At 40.2% G+C, this 16,435-nt stretch overlaps 1 protein-coding gene across 5 annotated transcripts in view; it reads left to right on the top strand.

Annotated features, from left to right (window-relative positions):
- The window catches only part of LOC129854096 (activating molecule in BECN1-regulated autophagy protein 1A-like), a 99,229-nt gene that overhangs the window by 57,112 nt on the left and 25,682 nt on the right, over window positions 1-16,435 (top strand). For all 5 annotated transcript variants that reach the window (XM_055920751.1, XM_055920750.1, XM_055920752.1 and 2 more), the window contains 3 exons: window positions 6,860-7,048; window positions 9,942-10,096; window positions 15,191-15,330. In XM_055920751.1, the coding sequence (XP_055776726.1) occupies window positions 6,860-7,048; window positions 9,942-10,096; window positions 15,191-15,330 (484 nt within the window). The remainder of the gene's footprint in view (window positions 1-6,859; window positions 7,049-9,941; window positions 10,097-15,190; window positions 15,331-16,435) is intronic.

Here is a 16,435-nt window from a genome sequence, read left to right as displayed (position 1 = left end):
GTTCTCGACCAACCCACTAGTACATCTGCAGCAGCAGGGGTTATTAGTGTGTGATGCATAGGCATGCACATCAGGGTTTCCGTCAGGAAAATTTGGAGCTGGACAACGTGACCGGCAAGATTTTATTTTACCTGACATCCATATGCATTGGGTGTGTAATGCATTAGTGTGTCCACCCACTGTTCTCCAAATCGCATGTGGATTATTGTAATTCATTTGAACAGAATAGAAATTAGCCTGTTAAATTGTAACAAAATAAGGTATAACGATGTTCTTATACCAACAAGACAGGTTTTTATTGAAAAGCAAAGCATTGCCCGTTGCATTTCCATCCCTGCCGCAAATCATAATTGAATATAATTTATAGACACCCTGGTTCAAATCCAGGCTGTTTCACAACCGGCCGTGATTGGGAGTCCCATAGGGCGCCGCACAATTGGCCCAGCATTGAACGGGTTTTCCGGTGTAGGCCGTCATTGGAAATAAGAATTTGTTCTTAACTGACGTCCCTAGTTAAAAAAAGGTTACATTTAGAAAATGTTTTATAGAAAATAAAAAAAACATTTGTTGTAGAAGAACAAGTCACTTACACAGTAATAAAACACATCTTCCAAATATATTTGTTTAATATAATTTGCGAATGATATTTCCTATAGGCTATTTGTATGAACATTTTAATAAATAACAAAAAACAGCTGTTTTCAAATACAATCTAGACCTCTCAAATACAATCCAGGCCTAATAAATAACAAAAAATGGCTGTCTATGAACACCAGGGCCAGCCGGTCATGGCTAGAAGCCATCCAGCTTTTGTCAAATTAACGTCAGATTTGACTTTTCGTTGCAGGTTAGGAGAATTTAACCTGGAAAATTAGGTTAAGGTTAGGAAAAGGTTTAGGGTTAGGATTAACTACACTCAACAAAAATATAAATACTATGTAAAGTGTTGGCCCCATGTTTCATGGGCTGAAATAAGAGATCCCAGAAATGTTCCATAAGCACAAAAAGTATATTTCCGCTCAAATTTTGTGCACAAATTTGTTTAAATCCCTGTTAGTGAGCATTTCTCCTTTGCCAATATAATCCATCCATGTGACGGATGTCGTATATCAAGAAGTTGGATAAACAGCATGCTCATTAAACAGTTGCACCTTGTGCTGGGGACAATAAAAGGCCACTCTAAAATGTGCAGTTTTGTCACACAACACAATGCCACAGATGTATCAAGTTTGAGGGAGTGTGCAATTGGCCTGCTGACTGCAGGAATGACCACCAGAACTGTTGCCAGAGAATTGAATGTAAATTTCTCTACCATAAGCCGCTTCAACGTTGTTTTAGATTATTTTGAAGTGCATCCATCTGGCCTCAACTGCAGACCATGTGTATGGTGTTGTGTGGGCGAGCGGTTTGCTGAGTTCTGAACAGAGTGCCCCATGGTAGCGGTGGGGTTATGGTATGGGCAGGTATAAGCTACGGACAACAAACACAATTGCATTTTATCATGGTAATTTGAATGCACAGAGATAACGTGATGAGATCCTGAGGCCCGTTGTTGTGCCATTCATCAGCTGCCATCATGTTTCAGCATGATAATGCACTGCCCCATGTCCCAAGGTTCTGTACACAATTCCTGGAAGCTGAAAATGTCCCAGTTTTTCCATGGCCTGCATAATAACCAGACATGTCATCCATTGAGCATGTTTGAGATGATCTGGATTGACGTGTACAACGGCGTGTTCCAGTTCCCGCCAATATCCAGCAACTTCGCACAGCCGTTGAAGAGGAAAGGGACAACATTCCATAGGCCACAATCTACAGCCTGATCAACTCTGTGCAAAGGAGATGTGTAGCGCTGCATGAGGCAAATGGTGGTCACCAGATGCTGACAGATTTTCTGGCGTCTGTGACAAACAGATGCATATCTGTATTCCCAGCCATGTGAAATCTATAGATTAGGGCATAATTCATTTGTAAATTTACTGATTTCTGTATTTGAACTGTAACACAGTCAAATCTTTGTAATTCTTGCATGTTGCGTTTATATTTTTGTTAAGTATAACATGCAAAACAATTGAACATTTGACATTCATTTGACAAAAGTTGGACCCGTTCTAGCCATGACCAGGCTGGCCCTCCCCATTCCCGCTGCGATTCAGCACCACAGCAGTGGAAAGAGGACACTAGGTTGCCACAAAATGAACGAATTATAAAACTGATGTTGTACAATCCAATTTTATTTTACTCATTTATCTAGGCAAGTCAGTTAAGAACAAATTCTTATTTTAGAATGACGGCCTACCCCTGCCAAACCCTCCCCTAACCTAGACGACACTGGGCCAATTGTGTGGCGCCCTATGGGACTCCCGGCCACGGCCAGTTGTGATACAGCCCGGGATCGAACCAGGGTCTGTGGTGACACCTCTAGCACTGAGATGCAGTGCATTAGACCACTGCACCTCTTGATATGTAAGTAAACTATATTTGTTAAGGCTGGTTCATTGAGAAAAATCTTATTTTACAATGCTCCTGTGAAATGAGTCCCATGCCATGCATTTATGATAGCACTTGTTTCCAAAGTTTAAATTATATCTCTCTTTTTACAGTTCTACTGGATGATGTTAATAAATGTTTTATTGTAATTTGAGCTATCGTGGGATCGTGACTCATGTCATGTGTGATATACGTGGGTTTAGTGATAACAACTCTGTTTCCTGCTATAGGTGTTGTGTGGGCGAGCGGTTTGCTGAGTTCTGAACAGAGTGCCCCATGGTAGCGGTGGGGTTATGGTATGGGCAGGTATAAGTTGGCTGCCTAGTGATTGCAACATTGTAATTCTTCAATGTGAGTACTTGGCAACAATGTTTCTTCTCCAAGTGCTACTGAATAAGCTCGACTGAAATGCACCAATTGCGCATGATACATATCATTTCTCGAGTCTATCAATCTATTCCAAATCTTTGTACTATTCATGACACAGAGGCAGCGTATGTTGATCTTGCCTTGGGCGGCAGCTGAACTGCTAGGACAGTGCCTGACTACACAATCATTTGCCTCTAATTTACCTGCGTTTGCGGCAGACGTCGGCCTGCTCAAAGTGAGCCGTTGCTGTTGGGGAATTAAAGCTGTCCTTCTCCTTGCAGCAGCTTGTGATGCATATCAGCCTCATTACTTTGTCCTCAAGAAGGCGTGATCTTGAAGCCGTCTTTACTCTGTTTTGAAGAGGGAATCCCCTCTCGGCAGGCACACTAAAAACGGGGATAATCAATACAATCTTTGCCAATTTTGCCCAGTCTGGGTACACTTAGCTGAAGTCCCTTATGAGAACCACACGTCTTTTGCGGAAGTAAAAATAGAAACACACACACCCGACACTGATTTTCAAGCAGCTTGTGGATTTATTAGCCTATGAAGTATATTTGCCTTTGAAGTTGGAGCACATCGTCTAGTATTTCCATCAATGGAAAAAATATATATATATTTTGCAATGTATTCTTTTTTTCTTCCAGACAATTTGTCCGGCAACAATTTTATTTATCGACTTTTCATTTATTTTATCGGCCATAAGCCGACATTTACCGGCTAATGGAAATCCTGCCGGGACGATACCAGTATCGTGACACTCGTTAGTGTTGTTTTCCTTGCCAAGATACTAAGCGGATTAAACTTCTTTAGAAAAAAAGCCCTAATGTTGATATTCAGTCCTTTTCCAAGCTATTAGCACACAATATTTTACATACAGCAGGTTTTTAAAGGACCAAAGAGTTTGGTGTCCTTTGTGTTTTCATTTTTGCCACCGAAGAAATATTGAGATACTGCTATTGTCACAGACCTAGTTCAGATGCTAAGATTGCGTGATGTATTTTCACCCTTGCAGAGTAATTGGTGGTTACAAGCAGATTGCATTAAGTGTGGAACCATGCCGATATCGTGGAACATTTTCAAAGGCCCCACTCTCTCTAAATTAATTGGTTGTTGGAACAGTGCGTTCACATCAAGACTCTTGCACTCATGGAAAGCTGGCCATATTCTTACAAAAAGTGTAAAACAAATGTGTCCTCAGATGTCTTGTAGAGTGCTTGGGGCATGGAGGAAGTGTGATAGTAAATGTCCAAGGAGCGATTACATTGCCCATCCTCCGATTTAGTTATTTTCCCCTATCAATGACATTTGGGATGGAAAAGGTGGCACCTCTCTTCACTGTTACAGTGAAAGTGACGTATTTTATTCCCCTGACATTTCTATCACAAAGTTGGTACCAGACATGCTTTTCATGCAGTGTTATAACTTTGTTGTTTTCAGTTTAAATCTGTCTGGTACTTTTTGACCTTGCTTGCCTAGACTTATTTGTTCTGTGACACACATTGTCTGCTGTCTTTCGCAAATCCAACCCATATGCCTGCTGGGGGAGTAGAGATCACAAGCCAGCATCCTCAAAAAAACTCAACTGAATGGCCAGGAAGCTCCCATCTTCTCCTCCCAGACCTGTCCCAGATTAGGAAACATAAGGGTGGGGGCACAAAAATTGCTCTCCTCTCATCCCGACTTAGTCAGAGCTTTGCACCATTACTGGCAGAATATCCCGCCTGAGAGTGGCTGAAGGGGAAAGCTAATTTGTAGTGTGACGCAAACTGCCAGATCATGTTTGGAGAGAGGGCGAGGGAGCAAGAAGAAGCTGGCAGAGGGGCATCCTCTGTCCTCAACGAAAATTAGATTTTACTCAACTGGGAGTTGAGTAATGGGTGGTTGAAATTGTATGGCCATGCCGGACGAGTGATGTCGATTTGATCGATAACAGGATATGGCACAACGGAGTGCCTTTTTAAAAACCCAGGTCAGCTATAATATTCACGAAGCCTAGAACAGTTTAAGAAAGAATGTCATAGTTCCATCACCTGACTAAGCCATCCGTCCTATGGATGTTTGCTATTGGACTGTTCTCTTAAAATGCTAATCACAGTATGTTGGCAGCGATGGCAGGAAGCTGGGCCAATTTTATTGCTGAGAGGCTTTGAGGTTTAATTTCGCAGTAAATAAATATATTGGTTTAGCGTTTGAATGTGAAAGCATATTGACAATAAAAAGTATCCCTTTTAATTTTGACAATCATCCACTTATCCCACATTCTGTGTATGTGACAAATAAATAAATCTTACGCAACACACAACATTTTGATTATTGTTGTTTTAGATTGTTGTTTGTCAGAAAGGCCAGTCATTAATTTTAATTAGGCTACTTAATAGTAAGGAAAAATGTAATAATGGTTTCTTGCTACAGTAATATGGTTACTCCACTTACATTAATGTATTTAGCTGTTGATATTGTTGTTGTTAAAACATGTTCATGCTTGGAGTCATGGGAATTGTACTGCTTTTTGGTAGTATTTTTTATTTATTTTTAAATGTAGTCTACATGTTTTAATTTATACGGAGCCAGAGGCGATATCTGGAACCGTGTAGACAAATGTTATCTGGAGGCTAGTGAACTTTCTCAACATTTGAATCGACAACTGTGCTCAACTCTCTCAATTACTCATACTTTGCACATTGTGTACCCTATACAAGTTAAGTGTATTTGTTTGTGAAAGCACAAATGGACTTACACAAGTCGCTGCTTCACGCCTACTCTGTCCATTTAGCTTTGCTTGACGGATTGAGCTCATAAAGCTGAGAGGGAAAACACTGGGTCTGCCCCCAAGGCCCCGGCCCTACATTGCTACTACTTCACTGCTTTACTTAATTGACATGGCCCACCTTAAATCTTCCCTACAAGCAGCTTTGATCACCCCTTGTATGGGCCATACACTATGCAGTGTCCACCCCTCCCTCACCAGCCATCACTATGGTCCTCACTGGACTCAAGTAGACCCACTGGTATTGGTTCCATAACAGACATCCTTGGACTAGGTTATTGGAAGGAGAACGGCTCCCTCAACCAAGGTGTGCGCAGAGAATGACCAGCTAGAGGAGCTGGAGCATGGTCTGCTTGCAGCTATCTGGCGATATCCCTCTTCTGCCTGCTGTATGTGACCCATTTGTTCACTTTGACACAGCTTTGCCATAAGGGTACTCTTTCTTTGTAAAGAAACACTAACACTTTTATACTCATATTTGGGACCCTTCGCCTTTAGAAATGCCTCTTGTTGTTGAATGGATAATACAATATCAATACAATGACATTGCCAATGCACTTGTTGATAGTTACCCCTCTAAAAATGGAATGCATTTTATTTAGCCTATTTCCATCAATACATCAAGTTGTCAGTATAGTCATTACCAGTATTACTTCCTTTCTTACAGTATCTCAACACTTGGAGGAGAGTTAGGTGTTAATATAGCCGCTGCTCGGAGCCTGCTTTGAGAAATGACTTAATCATGTTTTGGATTGTTTATTCCTCTAGGGAGACAGGAAGGGATTATGCCGGGTGTTGGAATGTAACATTAAGATCAATGCCAAAATAAGTATTACAAAGTTTTTTTCCCGTTTTTTTTTTAACTTTAGGTAAATATTTTGAACAGACTGAAATTAGCATTTGTTTTCTTTGCAATGCTGTCTGATAGTTTATTGGCAGTGGGAACTATTTATTTTTTTCTTTGCAGGTGCAGCTCTCTGAGACATACTAGATATGTAAATGATCAATTTACTATGTCAATGCAATGTGGACTAGCTTAGGGGTAAAAAATATGACTGAATGATAATGTGAACTTTTCTTCTCCTTGCGTTCTCCCTCCAAGCTTCTGAGACATTCGCCTATTTACAATGTGGGCTCTTTGTATAGCTGATGTGCACCAGACATGTACACAGTAGGAGATGTGTGAAACTGAATGGTCATATATCAGTGCCTCTCCTCCTGCCACTGCAGCCTCTGTCAACGTGCTGGTGCAGAACTGCAAGATCTACAATGACGCCAGCTGTGACATCTCTGCAGACGGGCAGCTCCTGGCCGTGTTCATACCCAGCAGCCAGCGGGGCTTCCCAGATGAGGGCATCCTGGCTATCTACTCTCTGGCGCCTCACAACCTGGGAGAGATGCTCTACTCCAAGAGATTCGGTGAGTCATTTTCTCTCTAAATCACGTGTCAAACTCATTCTACGGAGGGCCGAGTGTCGCTCCTCCCTTGTACTTGATTGAAATTGAAATTGAAAGGGAAAAAACAAAAACCAGCAGACATTAGGCCCTTCATGGAATGAGTTTGACACCCCTGCTCTGAAGTAACAAGGTGGTCCGTGAGCCAGGCCCCCGAATTTGGGTCGTCAGGCTCACGTGGGCTGTCTCATAGTGATGTTTTGAAGGTCTGTGTCCCTAGAGTTGGAAAATGGGTGTTAGCAGTGCAGCAATGGTAACTTTCTGTGTGTTATTACTCTTTCTTTAATCCCTCCATCCTGGGGGGGGGGGGGGGGGGGGGCAGGGGCTGGTGTGTCTGACACAGAGAGGAAGAAAGTAGCCAAACCGACTCGCACAAATTAGACAAACTTGTTGCTGTGATAGGTTGTCTATCATCTCATCTGGAGGTGTCTGTCTTGACTTCATCAAATCTATTTAAAGAAGCTAGCTTGCTAGCATGGATAATTGATGCTAGTATGGTGTGATCCTTGTCTACAACAACTCCATATTAAACAGCCTACCTGTTGGCTGATCATTGTAGCCTGCTCCTCCTCATTTAGCCAACTTCATTCTGTAATTGTAATTTCATTTAGCATTGATTAGAACTTCACTTCACTTTCTACACATGGAGCCGCTGACTGCTGCTTTGATTGACAACAGTATATTACACTCAAAGTGTGTAGCCTAGGCTACCAGATTTGTTTTGTTGATGGGGCGCACATAAGAAAACTAACTTTGTTTTATAAAAATGTTTAATGTCAAGGTCTATCCTTGTATGTTGCAATGTTACATTTATAATTGCATTTTAGACAAAGCCTTTCATTAAAATAGGTGTATGTTTTTCTCTCTCAAATGAATACTCTCGCAAGTAATCAAATACTAACGGCCGTTCGGATTTTTAAGTATTCAAATAACCGCGCTCATCCCTAGTAATAGGGCCGCTATGTTTTTGGATTGTAACTTTGGTGATAGAGGCACCAAATTGCACACACAGCAAGAAAAAACGGTGTTTTAAAAAGATTTGTAGGTACTGGGCCATCACAGAATTCCTGCATTAACTCCATAGAAGCCTTTTTACAATATGGCCGCCAAACAACTCAATGAGATCTTCTTGGATAATTTCACATGACCATACCTATATGAAATATAATTGTAGTAAAACCCAAAAAATATCTTCAAATGTTCATAGTGATGTAGAATACACAACCTTGTGAGCCAGATATATAAACATTATAAATTATTCACATAATTCTGGCAAAAATTTGCCCAAAAACCTTTCTGAATTGCTGATTTGGGACGATATTATGATCAATAATGGCAGTATTAAATCTTCAAACATGTAAAATGGATATGTACAGTACATGTGAATAGTTATGGATGTGAGCCGATTACAATTATATACTATGTTATCCTATTAACTGTTTTCATAAAACAGAGGACCAGAAACTTGACGCATACATTTAAAATTCCGTAGGAATGCCAATACGTTTTCACCTGATGATGAGAGCAGCAAACCATTACATGCAGTTACTCTAAATGAAGATGTATTCTTACCTATGGGACCATAGCAGATTGGTCTGTAACTAGAATAGTAAAAGTAATATAATTGGCCTCAACAGGCCCAACATTGGATTTTACATCATTGTAATGGAATGTTTGGGGCAGGTTTATAGTTCTCATAGTAAAAGCAGCTACTAGGATAACATTGTATATCATTTTAATCAGCTCACATCCCATGACTATTCACATTTTATATTTTTTTTATTCAAACTTTTATTTAACTAGGCAAGTCAGTTAAGAACACATTCTTATTTACAATGATGGCCCGAACAACGCTGAGCCAATTGTGCGCCGCCCTATGGGACTCCCAATCACGGCCGGTTGTGATACAGCCTGGAATCGAACCAGGGCCTGTTGTGCCGCCTCTAGCACTGAGATGCAGTGCCTTAGATTGCTGCGCCACTCGGGAGCCGAGTAAAGTGTACATATCCATTTTACGTGTTTGAAGATGAAATATAAAGTCCATGTATTGTGTAAGTATTATATTAATTAAGGCGTATTAAGCATGAAGATTGATAAAGGCAAATTAAAGCTTTAATCTAGGCAACACTTTTTTGGTGGTAAGTAGATATGGGAATGTGGGAGGCCTACTTATTTAGCTTAGCCATAAATACAGAACAAATTATTTAGAGCAGGTATAGGCCCAAAGTAGTTGTGAACACCGTAATTTACAGTTCAGCTACTCTCACGAGCAGTACAAACACTTACCGGTCATTTAAGACTAGGCAATAGCTTAATCAAGTACACAAATATAGTTTTTAGATTTTTACCAGGTGCAGGCTGCATTCAACAGAGGGAGTCTCTCCATTTTGGATATACTCCAGATTCCTAACTGGATAATAGCATCGGTTTCCAAATGGTTGCCTTTTTAATTAGTTTGTTTTACTGTATGTTTCTCAAGTGGGAACAAACATTCAACTGTCGTCAAAAACCATTAATTAAGAAACACAACTGGTTTGTTAGGAAATTCAACTGACTTGCATTAGCCTGCTTGTACAGTAGCATGCATCAATCTAAGGCACCAGGGAAGGCAGGAAAGTTTAATTTAATGGTTCCTGTTGTCTGTTATTTATAGCTGCTGAGTCAGAGACATTCAGAATACAATCCCAATTATGTATAAAGCAATTTACACTATGGAGTGTTTCAGTCAGACTTTAAATACTGTTTTTAGGCCCTCATGTAAAACCGTGCCAAAAGGTGTTCAATAGTTGCTTTAAGTTTATATGCCAAACACATCCATGCTCAACATGCGTAGCCTAACCATCTCTTCTTTGTCTAGGTCCTAATGCCATCTCTGTCAGCCTGTCCCCGATGGGCCACTACGTGATGGTGGGCTTGGCCTCCCGCAGGATCCTGCTCCATCACACTACAGACCACATGGTAGCGCAAGTGTTACGCCTGCAACAGCCCCATGGTGGAGAGACTTCCATGAGGGTGAGTTTGGCCAACGTTAATCCTTTGGAATTTCATGGGACAACAACAGTATTATGCCATTTATTTGTGCTTTCATCAATGCGTCTTGATTCAGGTTTATTTGAATTGAACTTGAAAATGCCAGCAAGAACCTAGACCCACATCATCTGTGAGCATCCGCAGGGTGACAGTAACAAAATGAAACCGCCCACATCTGGAGGTAAAGGAGAATGTAAATGATGGGCTGCTTCTGGCTGGCAAAGAAGTACGACTCTTTATAAATAGCTACTTTAACGCCGTCATTTTTGGGGATGAACAATAGATTTTCACCCCATTTATCTAACCAACTGAGGAGGAACGTGAGACACAGACATTACAATTCAGTACAGCACAGTAGCTCAATAATACCCTCGCAGTTCCAGCCCTCTCACAATGGCCAGCCAGATTAGCAACCCCAAACAAACAAACCAGCGCTGGCAGAGCCTGCATGGACTCTACTTTAACTGGATTCTGAAGGTACCAAATATCTTTATTGATCTGCTTTAGAATGTTTTTGCTCCAACAAGATTGGAATAGAAAATGGGCTTACAATCAATGAGAGGATTTTTCACATGCCTCCAGGTGTAGACTCTAGCCTTTTATATTCCAGCAGTACAAAGTGGTCTAGTGTAATGGAGAAACTTATTTGGCTAGACCCCAAGTAGAATCATGGTTATGCACATTTAATTTAAGTCTTAAATCTACCCTGTGATCTCTCATGGCCCTTTGGCAGACCACAGTACAGTGTGTTCCCTTTCCTCTTTCAGAGGAACTTGTCTGCTGATGGTCTTGATGATCTATGATCAACAGCACTGTGAAACATTTCATTCTCCCTTTTTAATTTGTGTTTTTTATAGTCATGATTACCGTTTTAGAGAATGTACCACACCGTTTACACAGTCTCACAATGTGCCACACTTAAATAGTAATGAAGAGTCTTTGAAAGTGTTCTGTGTTTGGTGGCTCAGTATGTGACTCTGTTTTGGCTGTGCATGTATCAGAATGTAGCAGGGGATGTGGTAGGTGGTGTGTGAAGGATGAGGGGTAAAGTGTTTATGATGCAGGGCTTGGAGCCAGGGTTCCATCTGTGACATCCCAGTGACCCAGAACACAGCCCAGTGTCCCATGGCCACCCCAGATCCAGCCCTCAGAGGGCCTGATGAAACCAGGAAGCAGAACCCACTGCCTGGGCAGCCTCTAATGACTTGGCTGAGTAAACAACATCAGGGTGCCACTTTGATGTTGTCTTTCTGTCTTTCCCACTGCCTCTTGCTGTTAGTGAGACTGTTCTCCGTTCCTCCCCATTTTTGAAGATGCCATGCAGCCATGGCAACTAGGGTAAATGATCATTGAGATGACGTTTTAACTTTTTGGGGCGGGGGGGGGGTTGATTTAATCAAGGCCTATTGGATAATAACTTGTTTTAGGACAATCATTTATAACTGACTTTTTCCCATCATAACATAGGTACAGCAGATCCCATTATTGAATGGGACACTTTTAAATGTGCCTTTAGAGGCCATGCAATTCAGTACTCATCTCTAAAACAAAAGCAATTTAGGTCAAAAGAGTCCATATTAACAAAGGTAATGAAGGACTAATAGCACAGATAGCAAAAAAAACTGTACCATAGAAGGTCACAATAAGTTAGAGGATAAACAAAAATAAATGGAGGAACTTATTCAGGAAAATATATTATTAAAAAAAAAGCGAACTGGGTGGATAATGGCGAAAAATGCAGCAAATTATTATTATTTTTAAATCTTCAACATAGAAATGCTACCAAAAATAATTTACTGAAACTTGTTACAAATGACTGATTCACCAAACAATATTTTGAAAGAGGAAGTAAAGTACTTTAAGCATATGTTTTCATTTAAGTCTCTTCCATCTCCATTAACTAATTGTATGAATTTTTCTTTCAATTAATAATGTAAAATCAACATCTGTACAGAAAGACTCATGTGAAGGCCACATTACAGAGGAAGAACGTATTGATGCTATTAAAGCCTCTAAGTCCGGGGGAAAAGTCTGGGCTGAATGGCATACCAGTAGAAGTATACCAAACCTTTTTTGATATACTCAGAGGACTGTTATTAGCATGCTTTAACCACTACGATATGAATGGTAGATTATCAGACACACAAGGTCAGATTTCATTATTACTGAAATAGGATCCAAGTGGTAAATGTTAAAGATTCAGTCCATTTGAAATATTGGAGGCCCCTTACACTTCAGTGTTCTAGCAAAATGCTTAACGTGTAGAATTAAAAAGGTATTGTCGGAAATTATTCATCCTAATCAGCACTGGAAACAATATAACACTATGAAAAATCTGGGAAACCAGGCCTGGTATTCATAGCTAACTTTGAAAAGGTCTTTGATAATGTACAACTAGAGTTTATATAGAAATGCTTGGAATATTTCAATTTCGGAGAATCTCTACTAAAATGAGTTAAAGTTATGTATAGTAACCCTATGTGTAAAAAGTCAATAATGGCTACTTCTCAAAGTTTTAAACTGCCACGAGGAGTGAAATAAGGTTGTCCACTATCGGCATATCTATTTATTATTGCAATCAAAATGTTAGCTGTTAAAATCGGATCCAACAATAATATTGAGAGGTTAGAAATTCAGGGCTTAAAAACACAAGTGTCATTGTACGCTGATTAATGTATTCTTTTAAATCCACAATTTGGATCCCTCCACAGCCTCATAGAGAATCTAGATAGGTTAGAAAAAGTATCTTGATTAAAACCAAATTATGTGTACTTTATTACGTAATGGATCACAAAAAAATACAACTTTTAAATTACCGTGTAGTTTACCAATACAATTGTCTGACGGGGATGTGGACATACTCCTGTAAGAAAGAAATTCTCACTCCAATGAATTTTAATAGAAAGTAGATAAGATCGTGCTACCATGGAAAGGAAAATACCTGTCTGTTTGTGGAACAATCACCCTGATTTAACTCTAGTAATATCACAGTTTACCTGTTTGCTTATGGTCTTGCCTACAACTAGCGACCCGTTTTTTTTTATTTCTATGAGCAAAAAAAAAATTGTCTGTTGCCCCTGCATTAAAGACCAAAATTGGTTGAAGAAAATTGTGATAAATGTACCAGTTTCATTTAAGGACAATTGACACCTGTGCCATATAGATTGCAAAATAGTTGGGAAGAGATTTTCGATGTACTGATTCCATGGCACATGGTTTATGAACTGATACACAAAACAACGCTGAATTCAAAATTTAGAATTTTTCTATCTAAATTATTCTACGAAATTCTTGCAACCAATAGAATGTTATGTACAGTGCCTTTGGAAAGTATTCAGACCCCTTGCCTCTTTCCGCGTTTGGTTACGTGACAGCCTTATTCTAAAATGTATAAGAAATGTTTCCCTAATCAATCTACACAAAATACCGCATAATGACAAAGCAAAAACAGGTTTTTATACATTTTTGGAAATGTATAAAAAATGTCAAACTGAAATATCACATTTTACATAAGTATTCAGACCCTTTAGTCAGTACTTTGAAGCACCTTTTGCAGCGTTTACAGCATAGAGTCTTCTTGGGTAGGACGCTACAAGCTTGGCACACCTATATTTGTTTGACACCTATATTTGATCAGTCAAGAAGTTGAAGCTTGGTCGCAAATGGGTCTTCCAAATGGACAATGACCCCAAGCATACTTCCAAAGTTGTGGCAAAATGGCTTAAGGACAACAAAGTCAAGGTATTGGAGTGGCCATCACAAAGCCCTGAACCTCAATCCTATAGAACATTTGTGGGCAGAAGAGAAAAAGTGTGTGCGAGACCTGACTCAGTTACACCAGCTCTGTCAGGAGGAATGGGCCAAAATTCACCCAACTTACTGTGGGAAGCTTGTGGAAAGCTACCCGAAACGTTTGACCCAAGTTAAACAATTTAAAGGCAATGCTACCAAATACTAATTGAGTGTATGTAAATTTCTGACCAACTGGGAATGTGATGAAAGAAATAAAAGCTGTAATAAATCCTTATCTCTGCATTTACTCTGACATTTCACATTCTTAAATAAAGTGGTGATCCTAACTGACCTAAGACAGGGAATTTTGTTATGGATTAAATGTCAGTAATTGTGAAAAATGTATTTGTCTAAGGTGTATGTAAACTTCTGACTTCAACTAATATATATATTTTTTTAATGGGATTGGAAATGACGCAGAAAATTACATTAGAAGCTACAATGTATCTGCAATATTTAAGCTCATCTACCACCTAAAAATGTGATGTGTTCTCAATTTGTAAGTTGAACATTTTGCATTCCCTGCGAGCACATCTGACACACCGCCCAAGTTATGGCAGCATAGACTGTCCAATAAGGCTCTCTGAGCTGACAGCTCTTATGCAGATCTCCAATTATGCTGTCTTGCTCCTACGTTTGGAGATGAATCAAACAACTTTTTACCCTTCTCCTTTGTTATTTCTCCGTATTTTGTCTCGGAGTGGTGTAAAATGTATGCAGATGTAGACAGACGGGTATATGTGGTCATTCATCTTCGTTTCACAAGATAAGAGGCAGACAACGCAGAGGCAGGAAGTAGTACCCGTGTCAGTCACCTGATATGGTTGTCATAGCAGCAGTTTTGGCTAGTCATATTGAGAAGTGGTGTGACAAGCCAAGGTGACTGCTCTTAAATGGGCACTCCAACAACGTCTCTTCTGAACTTGATTCATTGAGGGAACAGCCAACCGTTAAGACAGGGAGCTGCTCGACTCAACAACTCTAATCAGCATTTCAGCAGACAGACTAAAGTTCTAACGTTGTTCTGCTATTCCCGCACTAGAAACGGATTATGTCTCAGGTTCTGAATTCTCGGGTTAATTGATAACTTATTAATTTCATGTTAATATATTGGTTATAACATGCTAATCTAATGTGAAAGATAAAGCTCATTAGAAGACGGTGCTAATGCAATAAAATTAATTGGAGTACTTTTGTTGTTAGGTTGTATCATATTGGGACAATAGTGGTGCTCTGCTCTGTCTGTAATTGATTTATTTCCGTATGTCCCCATTCCCCCCCTAGAGAATGTTTGATGTGGTGTACCCCATGGCTTCTGATCAGCGGAGACACGTCAGCATCAACTCGGCCCGCTGGCTCCCAGAACCTGGCCTGGGGCTTGCATACGGTACCAACAAGGGAGACCTAGTCATCTGCAGACCTGTGTAAGTCTGCACTACGCACTCTATATACCTCTGTTTCTCTCTTTCTTGCCTTCCCTCTCGCACAGTGCAATCTGCCCCTGGCTTAGAGACCTAAGTTTGTCCTCACTACCTCTTCTCCCACTACCACAGTATGTTTACATCAGGAGTGGCCTGTGGCTAGATTTCTCCCTAAGCACCTTTCTCTATATGTCAGGTATTTGTTTTACATTTGTACGGAAACAGTGAAAAACTAATAGCCAATTAGTGTATTTTCTATCCCCGCTTTAGATATCTGTTTCTGTTGAGGACAAGAATCCCCTCATTTGTGTGGTTACCTAATGGCCCTTAAGAGAGTCCCAGTGCTCATGGCTTTAAAGCCTTTGGCATTCGGGAAGGCAGGCAGCAGCTCCCACCCACCCACGGCAGGCAGGGCAGGGAGAGTTGGATCGATGGAGCGCCCACTGACTTATTCAGCCAGCTGTTGTCAGCTAAGTCAAGTCAGAGGAGCGTGTTCTAACACAAGTTCAAAAAGTTTTTCAGTTATGTTTTTCTCTGTTATGTCTGGCTTACTGAAATAAATTGTCTCGTGTTACAGAGGAAGGATGATTTGTTCTACCTAGCCCCCGGGCCTGCATTGTTACTTCAAAGAACAAAAACTATAGCCAAGTTATCCAACACCAGTAAAATGTGCGTTATGACCAAACAGGATTTTCTACACATAGAAATTACAAACCTTACTAACGTTAAGTTAGTTAAGTCTAGACAAAGAATGTTATGTGATTTTGAAGAGGAAAATTTGGGAATTTTTAAACGTACCTAAAGACATTGCAATTCATCAACAGCCAAATTGTCTCTCATTTATGTCAGTCGTTTTAATGATCCAACCATAATCGTACCTTTACCCAGAGAGTCACTGTACATGCAAGAGACCCTTAAAACCGCATCTGTATCGGGAAGCCCTAATTGTGGTCTAAAAAATACATGAATAGCGTTCCTACATACAGCACCACAGGTGCATAATAACCAAACAAACATCACAAGAGGATGAACACACACAGTGCTCTCCATGGACAGACTGTACAGTATACCACTGCAGCATAGACTCCACATTCCCTATTGGGGAAAG

This window comes from Salvelinus fontinalis, chromosome 4, assembly GCF_029448725.1.
Source record: "Salvelinus fontinalis isolate EN_2023a chromosome 4, ASM2944872v1, whole genome shotgun sequence".
NCBI classification, from domain to species: domain Eukaryota; kingdom Metazoa; phylum Chordata; class Actinopteri; order Salmoniformes; family Salmonidae; genus Salvelinus; species Salvelinus fontinalis.
The sequence above is the reverse complement of the archived record's forward strand: the minus strand, read 5'-3'. Positions and strand labels throughout refer to the sequence as shown.